General features: G+C 43.8%; 1 protein-coding gene across 1 annotated transcript in view; it reads left to right on the plus strand.

The window, feature by feature from the left end:
* Positions 1-18,633, plus strand: part of ZBBX (zinc finger B-box domain containing) — a 350,269-nt gene that overhangs the window by 173,040 nt on the left and 158,596 nt on the right. The window contains exon 13 of the mRNA XM_077488037.1: positions 5,799-5,863. Coding sequence (XP_077344163.1) covers positions 5,799-5,863 — 65 coding nt within the window. The remainder of the gene's footprint in view (positions 1-5,798; positions 5,864-18,633) is intronic.

Here is an 18,633-nt window from a genome sequence, read left to right on the forward strand (position 1 = left end):
AAAAACTGGCTCTTGTTTTTTTTTTTTTTTTTTTTTGTTTATTTACATATTACTGCTTTTTTGGTGAATGGTGTACAGGAAATATTAAGCTTCTCCTTTATAAGCAAATAATTTCAACAAGATGCTGCTTGCGGGACTTTTTTTTTCCCCGTCATGCATGCGCACCACCCCAGTGTGAAAGCACTTTCACACTGGGGTGGCTTGAGAGGTGCTTTACAGGCACTATTGTTTACGCTAAAATGCCTGAAAAGTCTCTCAGTGGGAAAGGGGTCTAAATGTGCTATTAATATAGGCTGAGGGTGAAATTGTGTTACTTGATTTTAGAAAAGGCCAGCAGAGGGCACCAAAGAGATGAGTGTGAATGACTGTAGAACTGCATAGGAAAGGGAAAGGATTGAAGGGAGCCTGTGCCTCTCAGCCAATACAGCTTGCTGATAGACAGGCAGAGCTCCAAGGAAAGCGGAAGTTCAGGTGGGTAAATGTCCCTTCCTCACATTTTAGTTCCATTTTTGTTTGTTGATAAAAAATTTTATGAATTTTCATCAGTTTTCGTCAATTTACTTAATTATAATTTTATTGTCATTTTTATCACTGAAAACATGCAGCTAACAAAAACTATGACAAATACTTTTGTCAATGAAATTAACTCTGTGATAGAATTTTGTTAATTGCTTCTGATCGATCAAGCAAATATCTGCAGGTGTGTCAGACAACCACTCTTAAATCAGATCAATTTCACCACTTGTTGGCCAACATATGTAAATAAACTTCCTTTCAGCAAGTAGTTAATACCAGGATCATGGCTGCAGCCATGATCTTGATCATTTTTTTTTTTATTTTTTTTTTTTGAGTTTCAAAAAAAAGATTAATTAAGATTAGGAACATTACAGATGTATAAAAAATAGCAAAAGACCCAAACTGAGGTCGGTACAGAATGCATATCACTGATACAAACAGATAGTATACCACTTGAGGGAGGGTATTAAAACAAAAAGAAACCATTGCATTTTAAGCCGGGCCTAACAGACTCTGCACACAGGTCTTGGGTGCTATTGAGTGTAAAGGAGTAACTGAAGAAATCAGGTCCTAAGCCACCCTTATCCAATAAAGCCTGAAAGGTTTCCAGGATTTTTTGGGGGCTCTGGGTGAGAGTTCCCGAGAGGGATTTGATCTTGGGGAGGGTAAAAGTTTATTTTGGGGGAGAGTTTCACTGCTAAGTGAGGGACGATTTTATCAGCCTGTAAATAGAACCTGCCGCTCAGCCATCTCAGATGCTTATAGGCATTAGACGTCAGGGCTAAATTCAGAGCCACGCGGGCAGATTCCAGATTGGCTAGGGTAGTAGGTGTGGGGTTAGTCTTATGGGCTTTACTTAGTAACTTAAATACCTTTCCCTTTTAAGTTTGGATGCCAGTTGGATCATTTTTCCCCTCGAGATAGCTTTATGGGCTCCCCAGAGAGAGCTTGGAGTTGTGTCTCCAGTGTCATTGAGAAGAAAACAATCTTGGATATCTTTTTCTAGCATGGTACAGTGGACTGGGTTGGAGAGGAGGCATTTGCTCAGATGCCACTGGGGGGGCCCAGTATGCGAGAGGGAGCTGGAGAGTTACTAATGAGTGGTCCGACCACGATACTTCATGTATAGAAGCATGAGTCGCTATGTGAATATCTGAGTTAGGAATAAAAATGTAGTCAGTTCTGGCATATGTTTTGTGGGGTGCAGAGTAGTGAGTGAAGTCCTTGGCTGTGGGGTTTAGTTCCCTCCAGGAGTCAATCAGGCCCAAGTCATGTAAAAGACGGGCTATTCTGAGGCTTTGGCTGTTTTTTTGAGGTGGGGTCTATCTTGTCTAGCGTTTGGTCAAATGTGATATTAGAATCCCCCCCAGTATAACTCTGCCTTCCAGGAGAGCGGAGAGAGTTGATAGCATGGAGGCGAAAAAGCATGGCCCTGGTTAGGGGCATAGTAAGAAACAATAGAATACATAGCCCCCTCAATGAACCCTTTGATCTGCCCTCTGTGTCTTTGATTGTGTGCACGTGAACAAATGGGATTCGTTTAGCTAAAAGAATGGCCACCCCCCTCTATTTGGTATCAACATTTGCCAGGTAGAAAGTAGGGAAGCTGTGGTGGAGGAAGGAGGGGGTATAGCTAGCGGGGAAGTGGGTCTCCTGGAGTAGGACAACATCAAGGCTTCTGGCATGGTAACTTTGAAAGGCCTTTCAGCGTTTGGAGGGCGAGTTAAGCCCCTGTGTGTTATGAGAGGCTATCTTTAAAAATAGCAGTTGGGAATTTGTGTCAGCCATGGGCGTCAGGGGTGGTTCATGAGAATGCGTGAGTGGAGATTACCTTTGTATTAGGGAGGCTGATGTCCTCTTTAGGGGAGTCGGTCACCTGATGGAGCCCTGGGGGAAGGTCGGGGAGTGTTCTCCGTGAGGGTTCCTGGGGGAATGAGGAGAAGGAGAGGGGGGTGGAGACATGGGTGAGATAGAGAGAGAGACAGAAGAGGGGAGAACAGAGAGAGTGAGATGATGGGTAAATAAAGCACAAATTGAGCGTAAAACAATCATGTACAAAATTTAAAAGTAAAGCAACTGGACTGGCAAGCCGAGTCCTAGTCCAAATACCCAGTCAAGGGGAAACTCGGAGGAGGTGCAACCTCGTAGGGGGTTGTCTACCTGATGTCACCAGAGGGGGGATGAGTCCCTCTGCGTCACAACAGAGTGAGTGGCATGTCGAGCTGCTCCGGCCGTCAGGTACCCCACTAGGGGAATAAGCCAATGTGGGACTAGCTTAAAAGTTGGTATAGTATGAAACATTCAATTTGTAAACATCAATTGGTAAAAGTAAGAAACCAAAACATAAATTGGAAGGGGAGGGGTACCTGCGTGGGGAGGGGTGGGAAGGGGAAGTGGGGGGGGGGGGGTGAGGCTGGTAGGCCTAACTATAGGGGAAAAGCCGTAAGGGCATAACTTGTATGCAACAAATTAGACAACATAAAGCAGTGTCCACCCTATCCAGGGTGGAAGGTTCAAGCAAAGTTAGGTGTCCCAGTTAGCCATTGAGGGTGATAATGGGGCCTAACATAATGTGGGTAAAGACCTGGCCTGAATGTCCAAATTCAGGACTATGTGGGGTTGCCCCCTACACAAGCGAGGTGAGAGAGCAATTGTCTCTCAAAAATTAGGAAAAACACCTTTCTGGCCGGGAGTAGGAAAAAGGCCTCTCATCTTGGAGGGTGGGAGTCTCGGTGTCTCTTTGGCAGTTGTTTGTTCCACAACGGGGTATGAGGGCTGCCCAGTGATGGAAGTTTGGAAGAGCCTGATTTGGCCATTGCGTGAGGTGGAGCAAGTTCTTGGGAGATGAGTCCTAGTTGAAGCAGAAGACGCTCACCATCCTGAGAGTTGGAAAAACCATATGATTTGTCTCTGAAGTGAAACTGGAGACGAAGTTGAAATGACCAGCGATACTTAATGGAGTTTTGGGTGAGGACCTCTAGAAGGAGCTTGAGGGATCTCCGTTTCTGGACCATGGTAGGAAAGATGTCTGAAAAGATTTGGATCTTGTTCCCTTGAAAGGAGAGGTTGTCCAGTTCTTCTCATTACGTCTTCCTTGATGCCATAATAATGGGGCTTAACCACAATGTGCCTCTGGAGACCATCTTGTTGAGAGGGTTGGATAGCTATGTGTGCCCTGTCAAGTTCAAGCCTGTGACCCTGAATGTCTGGTATGAGCTCCTTGATAAACAACTTGACAGTACTGGGTACATCCGTAACAGACTCGCTGATCCCCCGTATGCGGAAATTATACCTCCTACTTCTGTTTTCAAAATCATCTATTTTGGATAATGCTGCTTCTAGTTGGTCTTGTAAAGTTTGGATGCAGGTGGTGTTTTGATTGGTGCGGGCGGCAGTATTGTAAACAACCTGCTCAATTGCGTCCATGTGGGCTCTAATGGTGGCAGTAATCTGTGTGGCATTGTGAGCCAAGCCTGCAGCCAGCATTTCAGAAAAACTTTGTGGCATGTGCTGCATGTGGGGGAGGAATGGTGGGGCCTTCCAGGCCTATGTGGGATTGCAGCATGGGGGTGTGGGGGAGATCCTCTAATGTCCTGTTTAGCAGGGACTCTGTGGAGCCTGGAGAGATCCCTTGGGGGGTGCAGGTACTCACTGGTGTTTCCAGGATGTGGTTCTGGTGCTTGTATGGGAATGGATGGTCCACAATGGAATCCGAATCCTCCATGCCTCCGCGTATGGGTGCTCTGGCCGCTATCTTGGGAGAAGCAGAGGCCGCCAGGTTGAAGTCCAGCTGGCGGCTCACCTCGCAAATTTGTGAGCCGTCCGGCATGCGGGGCTGTGCCTGGGTCTCCGGTGAGTGATGGGGACAATTTTGGCCGGATCCTGCTCGATCTGGACGCTTAGGGGGCTGAGAAGGGCCAGAGCGGTGCGGAGCCTCTGTTCAGAGTGACTTCCCGGAAGTGCCGCACATGCACACTCCGATCTTGATCACTTTTTTCAGCCGCTGCTGGCTTTCTTGTAGAAAAAAAAATCACCTTTTCAGTGCTCAGAATGTCCCCCCTTTTGCTGCCACCCGCAGTATTTCCTGAGCTCTCCCCATGTCTTCGGGGAGCCCAGGACCACAGTAAGCAGCTAGGAAAGTGGCCTACAGAGGCGATAGAGCAGGGATATGCAATTAGCGGACCTTCAGCTGTTGCAAAACTACATGTCCCATCATGCCTCTTGCCTCTGGGTGTCACGCTTGTGGCTGTCAGTCTTGCTATGCCTCATAGGACTTGTAGTTCTGCAACAGCTGGAGGTCCGCTAATTGCATATCTCTGCTATAGAGGAACATCCATTCCCCATTCTTCTCTGTGATGAATGATCCTGGAAGCGGCACGGATTGCATCACTTCCGGTTCCAGAGCTGTCATTTCCTGGCTGTTACAGCCAAGAGAGCATCTAACCAAGTATGATCTGTGCTTGGGTCATTGCTTTGTTGGACAGAGAAGACCATCAGGGGTCTAACAGATCCCTGATGTCTCCACGAAGAGTACCTGTCACCTTCCTGAAGCACTCACAAAGGGGCTTGTTAGCAAGTGGTTAAATTATATTTTTTAATGAATCATTCTCATTTATAACTGAGGTCATATTTGTGATTGATATTTTCAGTCAGTGTCAAAAGTGCAGGACAGTACCTTGTGGGGTTTCACTGTGTGATAGTTTAAGCAATGCCCCTCTGTCCCCAATTTTCCCCCTTTTTATACTTTATGCAAATAGGGATGGAGACCTGTGTGCTGGATGGCCATGATCTCATATAAAGTCCCACCTGTCTTTTTCTAATTCAGTTTAAGCAATGTTGTATTGCTTGTTCATGATTGCTCATACCTAAATGAATTACAAATCACTTTGTGTGTATACTGTTTAGGGAAAAGCAGTTTGTCTAGTTTAAATAAAACAGATGTTAAAGGTCAAAGAAAGATTATTCAGTGTAATTGTTCCTTTATCCAGATTATATTTATCTTTCACTGACTGTTATAGATTCCATTACAGAACATAGATCTCATATTGGGACTGATTTATAAAAAGAAAAAGAGTTTGTGTGTGTTTGCATTTCTTTTAGCAATTAGTCATTGTACATTTTTCATTTTGACAGAGCAGATTAAATTTGATTAGGTGGTACTGGCAGGACAGACATGTTCCTCTAATTTATAGAAACTGGGATAATTTTCAATTTGTGGGATCAGTTGCCCTAAGAATGCCATTTACTTTTTGTAACCCGTGTTTTTTTATGTTTTTATATAGGAACCAGAAGGACGTCTTGAAGAGACCAGACATTTCATGGTGACATATGTAGAAACCAGCGAAAGGTATGTATAGGGTATTGTTTTTTGTTTGTTTTTTTCAATTTCTTTATTGCTTTTCTTTATATCTAAATATTTCATAAACCGAGATACAATTCTCGTCGTTACCATCACATTTTACAGAGATAATTTTCCTCCCCCCTCCCATCCATCCCTCCCCTCCTCTCTGACCTTTCTTTTCTGACCTCTTGCTGCCTGACATCTCCTGTATCTCTGAACTTCTCCCCTTCTTAAACTCATAATTTCAGCAAATCTAATGCCGGCCATACACGATGCGAATTCCGAACGAAAATCCGAGCGAAAGTAAAATCGACCGATTTTCGTATCGTTAGTGTGGTATGCGCGACATGCGATTTTCGTACGACAGGGCAAATTGACAAATCCAACATGTTGGTTTTTTTTTCAAAAATCGTCCAAAAATCGTATCGTTAATGGCAGAGTTGGACGATTTGACATAAGAAAATGAACTGCGCACGATCTCTGGAAAGTTTGAACCAGAAGGAAACCATATAAAACAACGAACGAATGGTCGAACGCAACACGGAATAAAAAAAACCCGTTAAAACATAGTGTTTTAACGTACGATTTTCGTACTTAATTGATGGCACATTTGCATGTTGTTGTGAGTGCCGCTTTCGTTTATCGTTCGACGGGTCGTTCGGAATTCGCATCGTGTATGGCCGGCATAATTGTCTGCTTAAACTTTATCCAAACTCTCCACTTCTCTTCGAAACCTTCCATTCCGTCCTCACCACTGAACCTTAGATATTCCATATTATAGGTTTTGTTTATTTTACTACACCAACTCCTCGTTGTGGGACTTTCTAGCTCCTGCCACTGTTGAGGAAATAAACTTTTGGCTGCGTTTTAATAACTGGGGGACCAATGTTCTCGTATATTGTTTGATTGGCATTCTAACCCCATGGAACAAACACCCCCATGGATCCTCTGTTATTTCTATACTGGTTATTTCCCTTATAGTAATATAGTATAGTATAGTATAGTATAGTATAGTATAGTGTATTGTTAAGCTGACCTCCAGGTAGGTATAAAAGGCAACTGAATTCAGCTCTATATTCTATAATACATCTTTAAATGTATTTTCTTCTAAACGCATGTAGTGTAAGTACATACATTTCACTTAGTTTCGGCCTCTTGCAATCCCCTGTACACAGCATGAAAATTACCTCCAAACCAACCAATTAATGTAACCGGATCCCCTAATAGAATAAAACTGACATTCGCAATCTCCATTTCAAACAAACTTCTAATATGGGGCTATCAAGGATATTCAGTAATATTGTATTAAAAAACAATTAAAGAAAAACAACCAATTGTTTTATACAACCAATTTATTGATACATCATCCTAAAAACACACAATAATAGTAATATAAAATGTATGTATATCTCTAGGTATCAAAAGCAAACCAGAACTCAATAAAAAAATATCTACACAATACTAGCTGTTGGCTAAAACCAAGGAGTCTGTATGGCATGGTAAAGGAAAAAGAAAAACCGCAAGCACACATGGACTGATCCTGTACAGCCATACAAAGTCTCACGTCTGGTACAGTTAACAGCATAGATGCAATATTCCAGACCAACAATTGGACTAAGTCTAGTAATGACGATGAAAAATAGGGGCTGAGCTGGGTGCTGGTCCACGCTGCTGGGTGGACCCCGACCATATAACTGGGATCTTTTCAGAGCCTAAACTGACTCGGTGATGTCAGCCAATAGTGGACTTAAAGTGGCGTTCCATACTCCAAAAAAAATGCTTAAAATTCCTAAGAAATAAAACACAAAAAAAAACATTTGGGAAATTTTTTTTCTTAACCACTTCAGCCCCGGACCAATTTTCAGCCTAAGGACCCGAGGTCTTTTTACAATTTTGCACTGCACTGCTTTAACTGGTAATTGCGCGGTCATGCAATGTTGTACCCAAACGAAATTTGCGTCCTTTTCTTCCCACAAATAGAGCTTTCTTTTGATGGTATTTGATTGCCTCTGCGATTTTTATTTTTTGCGATATAAATGGAAAAAGACCGAAAATTTTGAGAAAACAATATTTTCTACTTTTTGTTATAAGAAAAATCGAATAAACTCAATTTTAGTCATATATTTAGGGCAAAATGTATTCAGCCACATGTCTTTAGTAAAAAAAAAATGTCAATAAGCGTATATTTATTGGTTTGCGCAAAAGTTATAGCGTCTACAAACTAGAGTACATTTTCTGGAATTTACACAGCTTTTACTTTATGACTGCCTATCTCAATTCTTGAGGTGCTAAAATGGCAGGGCAGTACAAACCCCCTCCAAATGACCCCATTTTGGAAAGTAGACACCCCAAGGAAATTGCTGAGGGGCATGTTGAGCCCATTGAATATTTTTTTTTTGTCCCAAGTGATTGAATAATGACACAAAAAAAAAAAAGTTTACAAAACGTTGTCACTAAATTATATATTGCTCACACATGCCATAGTTATATGTGGAATTGCACCCCAAAATATATTTTGCTGCTTCTCCTGAGTACGGGGATACCACATATGTGGGACTTTTTGTTAGTCTAGCCGCGTACGGCACCCCGAAAACCAATCACTGCCTTCAGGATTTCAAAGGGTGCAATTTTTGATTTCACTCCTCACTACCTATCACAGTTTTGAAGGCCATAAAATGCCAAAATAACACAAAACCCCCCCAAATGACCCCATTTTGGAAAGTAGACACCCCAAGGAAATTGCTGAGGGGCATGTTGAGCCCATTGAATATTTTTTTTTTGTCCCAAGTGATTGAATAATGACACAAATTAAAATGGTTTACAAAAGGGGCGCATGCGCGAGGCTCGACGAGATGGACGCCTTCCGTTAGAGCTCCGCATTCCCCGCAACAGTCCCGGGCCTTTATAATCCTGCCGATCACACAAGTGACACCTAACTAACCGGTACGATCCAGGGACAACACCGCGCTCCCCCCGGGATGGTTTTAACGGGGCACAGAGGTAAATCCAAGCCGAAACCAATCAAAGAGGCGCTCGCGCGGGCCTCGTCCAAGATGGCGGCGAAGGCACAAGCACAGGCCGCATCGCAGCGCTCCAGCTCTCCAGCGGACGCAGCCGACCACCACAGTGATGACACTGACGAGGAGTGCGGACCCAGCTTAGAGGACTTTCCTGCTTTGCCAACTCCAGGTATGCCGCAGACAGATCTCCTCTCTCATATAGAGAAAATGCTTCACAAAGCGCTTAAAGCGACTTCAGACCAAATTACCACTAAGCTAACACGTGAAATACGTGAACTGGGACAGCGCACCGCAGACCTTGAAACTAGAGCTGATGATATGGAACTTACTCTCAAAGAACAAGCTCAGGAGCAGTTAATGCTTCGTGAGGAGAACGCAGTGTTGCTTTCTCGACTTGAAGATGCCGAAAATCGCTCCAGAAGAGCTAATTTACGCTTACGAGGCATCCCAGAATCGGTCGTGGATTTGCAGTCCTTTACAACGGCCCTATTCCAGGAACTCTCCCCAGAAATTCCGATCGAACGTTTGGAGTTCGACAGAATACATAGGGCCTTAACACGTCGTCAGCCCGACGGTCCTCCAAGAGACATTATTATTAAGCTTCACTTCTTCCGATCGAAGGAACAACTTCTTACCGCTGCGCGCAACAAAGGAGACGCGCTCACTTTCCAAGGCCACACGTACCAATTGTTCACTGACTTAGCTCCCCTTACGATCACGAAACGACGAGCTATGAAGCCACAATTACAAGTTCTTATCAAGCACCAAATCAAATACGTGTGGCGGTTCCCTTTTGCTCTTCATTTTACATACAATGGCCAGCAATATAACTGCACCACCCCTGAAGCTCTACAACGCCTTTTGGAATCCCTTCGGTTGACTACTCCAGAACAACAGTTGGAGACCGCACTTCCGCGCACCCCTGCACGTCTAACTCCCTACCCTCATAGGGCTACCCCCAAACGAGACCCCAGAGACCTACGGTCACCAGGATCCATCCGTAAGGGGACACCTGCAAAGGCTCCTGCTGAGAATCGTTACAGCCCCAAGATTTTTGTGCCCCGCTGAAGGATCTTTACTACATCATTTTCCTTTTTTTTTTTTTTTTTTTTTCTTTTTTGACTCATACACTACACCCGGGTTTTCGATAGTCTTATTCCTGGACTCACCGGCTTATTTGGCCTGCTATCTTTGAAGATTCTATATGTAGAGGATCTATGATCCCACTCTTACCTTCAGAATAATACCTCCAAAATAATATCCCTCCCCCCCCCCCCTTTTTTTTAATTTTTTTATTTTTATTTTTTTTTCCCTTTTTTATCCTACATCCCCCCTCCTTCCCTTTCAGTTTCCCCTTCTCTCCTTTCCTAGCCCCACCCCCCCCCACCCCCCCCACCCCTTTTTTTTTTTTTCTTCCCAATTTTAGGATCCATAGTCATGTTATTAAGTTTGCTATGTTTTCAATTCTATTTGTGTTTATTGGAGTTTATTATATGAGCATTCTCTATGCGTTAATCGCAATTGTCTCAGGCTAATAGGCTTTGCAAAAATGTTACTTGTGTAATGCCTCTCCTGGTATGTTGCGGGGAACAGTCACTGCTCCCCCCAATTTAGTGCGTTCTCTCTATGGCGAGATTTCTTGCCGTGGAGACCATGCACGTTTTTGTCGGGCGACTTGAGATTTCTCGTGATATGCCCATTTATCTAAGGTTCGCCTTACGTAATTGTTTTGACATTTCTCTGTCTTCTTTCCACTGCTTCTTACCTTTTCTCTGTTTACCCTCTCTGCCCTCTTTCTTTTCTTGTAGTGGTTGGCTGGCCTGGGGGGATCCCGGGCTCCTATTTATCATCTACCCGCACCCTGTTATATGGCTCCCCTGAATATATTGTCGCTGAATGTGAAAGGCCTGAACTCGCCCAACAAACGGGTTAAAGCTTTTCGCACCTTTACATCATTGCATGCAGGTATAGTAGCGTTACAAGAGACACATTTCTCTGTTCGTAATACTCCTAAATTTTTTCATAATAATTATCCCCTAGTATACACGGCCTCTGCGGCTACGAAACATCGGGGGGTCCTCCTGGCTCTCCATCGTTCTCTCCCGTTTATTTTGACTTCAGCTATCAAGGATCCTGAGGGACGATATATTCTCTTGACAGGCTCCCTACAAGAATCAGATGTAACTCTAGTCTCTTATTATGCCCCTAATTCCAACCCTATTCCCTTTTTTTCTCATCTTTTTCAAGTAATCAAAACTCATCTTAAAGGTACCTTAATTATGTGTGGGGACTCTAACTTGGTTATTCACCCGTCTGTAGATAGATCCCCGTACACGCCAGACCATTACTCACTCTCAACTCAATTCTGGTCCTTGCTGCAAAAATATTCAATATTAGATACCTGGCGGGAATGCAATCCTGCAAAGAAGAATTTTTCGTTTTACTCTAATCCCCATAATTCCTTTTCTAGAATAGATCATATATTTATCTCCATAGCATCCTCCCCAATCCTGCTGCAATCTATTATACACCCAATCACTTGGTCTGACCATTGTGCAGTGATCACCTCTATTTCCTCCCTTATACCAAGACCTCGGGAAAGATTTTGGCGAATGAATGATAGACACTTAACAAATCAATCCTTTTTGCTCGATATTCAAGTTGCCTTACGTGATTATCTTACATATAACGCCACTCCAGATATCTCTCCTATTCTCTTATGGGAAGCACATAAGCCTGTAATTAGGGGTAAATGCATATCAACAGCCTCCTTCCTTAAGAAAGACAGGCTCCAACGTTTGCAATACCTAGAAACTGAATATCAACGGCTATTTCTCCTATTCCAGACCTCCCCTTCTGAGACGAATAAGTCTGAACTAGCTAAAATTCGGCTTGAGCTGGATTTACTTTTCTCAGAGGCAGCAGATAAAACCTTACGTAGGACTTTTCATACCATTTATACTAAATCTAATAAGCCTGACACCTTTTTAGCTCTTCGCCTTAGACAACCTGAACGAGTATATAAACCGATTAGGCTTAAGGTGGGAAAAGAATCATACACTAGCAACCCACTTAAAATAGTTGACGAGTTTTCCAAACGCCTTGCGAAACTCTACGAATCCCCCTCTTCTTTCCCTCAAACCAAAGCTGAAGCATTGTTCCACGATCTACAGATCCCTTCTCTTCCCGTCCAGGCCCGAAACGCTATTGACACGGAGGTCTCGTCTTCTGAAGTGCTCCAGGCTATCAAACTAATTAAAACTAGTAAACAACCTGGCCCGGATGGCTTTACAGGGCTATATTACAAAAAATTTGCAGATACCCTGGCACCACTTTTAGCAAACACTTTTAACACCCTTTTGAAGGGGGGCACCTTTAGTAGTGACACACTTACGGCCTCAGTTTCAATGATACCCAAACCTGATGCTGATCATTCCGTATGGTCTAACTACAGGCCTATATCACTTTTGAATCTAGATATTAAGCTCTTAGCAAAAGTACTGTCCCTAAGATTGTCTTCACATATTGGAGGGCTGATTCACAAGGATCAGGTAGGGTTCATACCTAAGCGCCAAGCGAGTGATAACATACGTCGGGTTATTCTATTACAGCACTTAGCTAGATCTAGAAATATCCCTATGCATTTATTGTCACTTGACATACGTAAAGCTTTTGATACTGTTTCTTGGCCCTACCTTAAGTATATATTGCTTAAGTGGGGTTTTGGCCCTCATTTTCTCCGTTGGATTGACACTTTATACGCCCATCCCCAAGCGTTTGTTCGATATTCCGGCTTCAGTTCCAATAGATTCCCGATTCAACGAGGTACTAGGCAGGGGTGCCCTTTGTCGCCCCTGCTTTTTGCCCTTGCTATAGAACCGCTAGCAGCCCTGATTAGATCTAACCCTGATATTCGGGGTCTAGAGGTAGCTTCCACGACTCATAAGTTATGCCTCTTCGCAGACGATGCCCTCCTATTTGTCACCTCCCCCCATACCACCTTGCCCAACCTCTTTAAGCTTCTTGATACATTCGCGCAAATTTCAGGTCTTGAAGTGAATCAATGTAAATCTAGAGCCCTTGCAGTATCCCTGCCTGCAGAAACTTTGCACAACCTACGGACTAACTATTCATTCCAATGGTCAACGTCTTATATTCCCTACCTAGGTATTAGATTAACTAGTAACCCTGCTCACCTTTACCATGTTAATTATCTTCCCATGCTACGTAGTTTATCGTTGCTTCTTTCTTCTTGGCAGCCCTTATGTGTTTCCTGGCTGGGGCGTATTACGGCAGTGAAAATGTCTTTGCTGCCCAAATTACTATATCTATATAGAGTCCTCCCGGTTACAGTCCCTACATATTTTGATAACACTATACAAAGCAGGACTCTCAAATATATTTGGGGTAATACTAGACCTAGAATTTCTAAGACGGTCCTCTTTCGGCATAAGCTTCAAGGAGGGCTGGGAATACCATATTTCAAGCACTATTACTATGCCGCTCAGTTATCACAAATGACCCTCTAGCACGCTGAATCTGAAATTCCACTATGGGTCAGCTTAGAGGCAGTAGAGGCTCATCCTATTTCCGTCTCCAATATGCTTTGGCTCCCCCCCCAGGAGTGTAAAACCCTTATTAATCCTATCACAAGTCATTCCCTTAAAATTTGGCATAGGCTATGTACTCCTTTTAAATTTTTGTCCCCACATCTCCCCCTATTATCATTCTTAGGTCACCCAAACTTTATGCCAGCCTGCATGGAGCCAGGCGCCTTTTCAGCCTGGTCACATGCACGCCTTACTCGTGTATGTGATCTTTTTCGGGGAACCTCTCTCATTCCATTCCCTGACCTACAGGCACAGACACAACTACCCCACAAAGAATGCTTCCGTTACTTGCAGATAGCTCACTTCTTCCAAACCCATATCAAAATGGGCCACAATCTTAGATCTATGTCTCAATTTGAGTCTATATGTTCCTCTGATCCGCATGCCCCGGGCACCATTTCATACCTCTATTCTTACCTCTCCACCGCATCTGGAGACCTTCCGAGTTATGCTAAAGCATGGGCCACCGATTTAACGCTTAATCTTGACGCAGAGTCGTGGTCCACTATATGGACTAACACTAAGAACTCCTCACAAAATGTGGTAGCTTCTGAAGCGAACTATAAGGTCCTGATGCGGTGGTACCTAGTCCCCTCTAGAATTGCCAAGTATGTGCCAAACTATTCGCCAGACTGCTTTAGAGGTTGCAAAGACCGGGGTACCCACCTCCACATCTGGTGGACCTGTCCCACCGTAACAAATTTTTGGTCTTTAATCTTTCATATACTAACCACACTATTTCATCGCCCCGTGGATCCTGATCCTAAAATAGCGCTGTTGAATTGGCTACCACTAAATTTCACCAAACCCCAAATTCGACTTTCCCTCCAAATATTGACTGCAGCTAAGCAAACGATAGCAAGAGCCTGGAGGACACCTACTTTACATGTAGCTGAGACCAAACACAGAGTTACACAGGCGATGATACATGCGAAAATAGAAGCGGTAACGTTGGACAAAATCCCACTGTTTACTAGAATTTGGCAGCCATGGGTAGACAATTTCTTGCCTAAGGACTTTGACACACGCCTTATGGCTCCTTAGTTTAAAATGATCAGTGTTATGGGGCTTGTGGTTCCCCTGGGTCCGCCGACCATGCTTTTCTTTCTCTCCTTCCTTTCCCTTACTTTGTCACAACTTTTCCCTCTCTCTCTATGACCTTGTTTCCTCCTTCTTTTTCCTCTCTTTTTCTATCCCTGTATTTTCTTTTTCCCATTCTCTCTTTTTTCTATGTTGGGTAAAATACCTTAAGCAACGCTGTTCTCCTTCACTACTACCCTGAGTAGGGACTGGAGCTCTGGACAAAAATGTCTACGGATTTCTTTTTCCCTACCGACACTAGTTGGCCTAGTTTCATTTGGCCCCCCCTTCCATTGTTTTGACTTTTATTTACCTTATTCATATGGGAAGTAGGGGCTGATCTTGTGCCTATATCGAGTTATTTACATTTACAATGCTTAAGTAACAGCGTATCTGACCATCCTTCGTTGCTGTTTTTGTTGTAAACTGTTCAGTTTATTTTACTGTACCCTGCCTGATTCCTTAATAAAATATTTGAAAAGAAAATGGTTTACAAAAAGTTGTCACTAAATGATATATTGCTCACACATGCCATAGTTATATGTGGAATTGCACCCCAAAATATATTCTGCTGCTTCTCCTGAGTACGAGGATACCACATATGTGGGACTTTTTGGGAGTCTAGCTGCGTACGGTACCCCGAAAACCAATCACTGCCTTCAGATTTCACTCCTCACTACCTATCACAGTTTCGAAGGCCATACAATGCCAAAATAGCACAAACCCCCCCCAAATGACCCCATTTTGGAAAGTAGACACCCCAAGCTATTTACTGAGAGGCATGTTGAGTCCATTAAATATTTTATATTTTGCCACAAGTTGCAGGAATATTACAATTTTTTTTTTGCACAAAGTTGTCACTAAATGATATATTGCTCACACATGCTATGGACAAAACGCTACCAAAAAAAACTGTTAGCGATCGCAGGGATCAGGCCTGACTCTGCAATTGCTGCAGTTATGTGTTTAGTGTTTTGTAAGCGACAGTGATCGATCGATACTGCACTTGGGTGGGCTGGGCGGAGGGTCAAAACGCAGGTGCTAGCAGGTATCTGGGCTGATCCTGCTAACAATGTGTTTTTTTGGAACCCTAAACTGCTGGGGACGCTAGTATAGATCTGATCAGATCAGATATTGATCTGTTCAGATTCTATACCACTACGGGAGGTGTATGCTTTGCGAGTGGGTGTTAGCGGTACTGGCACTAACCTAGCGCTGCCTGGGGCGATGCAGACCCTGACCCTAAAACCTAATTGATATCACCCGCCGGGTGATCAGGGGGTTAAACCTTTATTGGGCAATAAATGGTGGGTGCCTTGATGCTATAAAAAGCATACTAACCAGAGTCACCCGTAACACTTATACGGTGATCACTGGTGAAAGGGTTAACTAGGGGCAATCAGGGGGTTCAAATTTTTATTAGGTAGTATATGGGGGTCCCTGGCGCTATATAAAAACCTGACGGGGAACCTAAATAACTAACTGGCTAACCAGCGTCACCAGTGACACTTATACTGTGATCGCTGGTGAAAGGGTTAACTAGGTGCAATCAGGGGGTTAAAACCATTATTGGGTAGTATATGGGGGTACCTAGCGCTATAAAAACCTGGCGGTGAACCTAAAAAAATAACTAGCTACCTAGCAACACTAGCGACACTAATGCAGCGATCAGAAAAATGATCGCTTAGTGACACTGGCAAAAGGGGGTGAAAGGGTTAACTAGGTGCAATCAGGGGGTTAAAACCATTATTGGGTAGTATATCAGGGTACCTAGCGCTATAAAAACCTGGCGGTGAACCTAAAAAAATAACTAGCTACCTAGCGACACTAGCGACACTAATGCAGCGATCAGAAAAACGATCGCTTAGTGACACTGGCAAAAGGGGGTGAAAGGGTTAACTCTAGGGGCAATCAGGGGGTTAAACCTTTATTGGGGGGGTGATAGGGGGCTACCCTGGACCTAACACTAACTGCCCTGACAGTTTTTACTGTCACAACTGACACTGAATGCAGTGATCAGTAAATAAATGATCACTGCAATCATTGACACTGTGACTGGGAGGAGGGGGGGCATGGGGGTGATCGGGGGGGGGGGGGTTTGTGTGCCTGTGTGTGCCTACATGTTAGTGTAGTGTTGGTGCACACTTACTTTCACTTCTCCTCGTAGTCCGGTCAAAAAGACCGCCCCGAGGAGAATGACATAACTTCCTCCCTGCCTGTGTTTACTATACACAGTGGGAGGAAGCTTCTCATTCGCCAAGAGCGATCGAGAGGGGGTGGCCAGAAACCAACGGCCATCCCCTCATCCCGGATTGCTCCTGAAGCGAAACGGACCGCCGTATCCAGCGGGAGGGGGTCCGATCTGACCCCCCACCCGCTGGAAGGCAAGCACGTACATGTACGTGCTTGTGCCTGTACATGCCATTGTGATGACGTACATTGGCATGTGGCGGTCCTTAAGTGGTTAACTCACCACTAAATGCCTGTTGCTAGGGGGTCCTTCGTAGTTTGCCTCCTTCAGTGCCTGGGCTCCTGACGTCACTTCACCTCGGCACAGGAAGGGCTCCGCTCCGCCGCCCTCCCTCCTGTCAGTCATCTGGGACACGTGGCAGGTCCCAGATGACTGCGCAGCCAATCACTGCACGCGGCGCCGCTCGCGCATGCACAGTGGGTGCCCAGCTGTGAAGCCACAGCCGGGTGCCCACAGTTGCAATTCCGGCACCACCGAGAGTAGGGGGGAAGAGCGGGGCTTCTTTCCCCTGCATCGCTGGACCCTGGGACAGGTAAGTGTCCGATTATTAAAAGTCAGCAGCTGTAGTATTTGTAGCTGCTGATCTTAAATTATTATTATTATTTTTTTTAGGGGAAACTCCTCGTTAAACCTGCTGCCAGCTGAAAATGGGTCACAGGAGTGCAGAAGGAAGTGCACCCCTGTGATCCATAAGTTTAGCCAAAAAAGGATTGGATATACTTCTCCTTTTAATATGAAGGAAACGATCATCCCATCATAATAAGAATGTGCACAAAAGCCTTATCAGATTTTAAGGTAAAATCAGTTAGGAAATATTATGGGATGTTCCTTTTATACAATGCTTATTGAAGCCGGGCCTCCTAAAATTGATATAATTTCAAGGATGATATAACAATTCACTGTAACCTCATTTTATTCATTAAGGCTTTGTTATAAGCAGAATCATTCCTACTCATAATATAAATGAGTGCAGGACAACCATATTATAATGCATTATATAAACAGATTTCCTGAGCAAACTTATTCCAAGACTGTAGGCATTCCAAACTTTCCCAGTGCCTTCATCCCACAAGAAAAGTTATTTTTTGATATTTACTGGGGACCACCAGGTGCTTTATAGTAACATTTATAATAAAAAATAAAAAATACTGTGCTAGCTGTGAGTGAAATTCTTTCTTGTGGATCTAAAAAAAAACGCTGGAACCTCTTGTGAGACACACACACAATAATATACAATTCAAAAAGTTTTAGGTTGCTCTGATTAATAATTCTCTATGTGAAAATGCCATTTGAGTAAAACAAAAACAAAAAAATGAACAGTCCTATAAACAAAAAGTAATACAATATGATGCATTTGGTTAAGAAAATCGCCATTGAGTCCTTGATGGAAAAAAGAGCCAAACAAGTTCATATGCTGAAAATGGTGCGTCAATAAATTCCTCCATGGTGGTACACAACCATGATGCCACAAGAAAAGTGCACAATAGGAAATAGGATAGTGCCTCCACCTCTGTACACACTGCTGCTTACCAGTTATACGTGATCTCCTATTGCGGGAGATCAAATGCGCCTGTAGCTTATTCCCCCGCCTTGGTTCTCTATACAGTACGCCAATGCTCCCAGCGTCCTCACCAAATGAAAAGCCTCATGTACAGATACATTCCATAGGTCCTTTTTTTAAATTCTGCGTACATGTCGCTCCTCCCCCTTTTTTTTTCTTTTAAATGTACCTTTCATCACACACCTGACGTCATTCTGGGGCATAGGCAGCGTACTGACTCGCCACCTTTTATACTTGTTACAATAACCACTTCC

Source organism: Lithobates pipiens, unplaced genomic scaffold (genome assembly GCF_037356315.1).
Source record: "Lithobates pipiens isolate NorthernLeopardFrog02 unplaced genomic scaffold, aLitPip1_a1.2 Scaffold_18, whole genome shotgun sequence".
Lineage (NCBI taxonomy): Eukaryota > Metazoa > Chordata > Amphibia > Anura > Ranidae > Lithobates > Lithobates pipiens.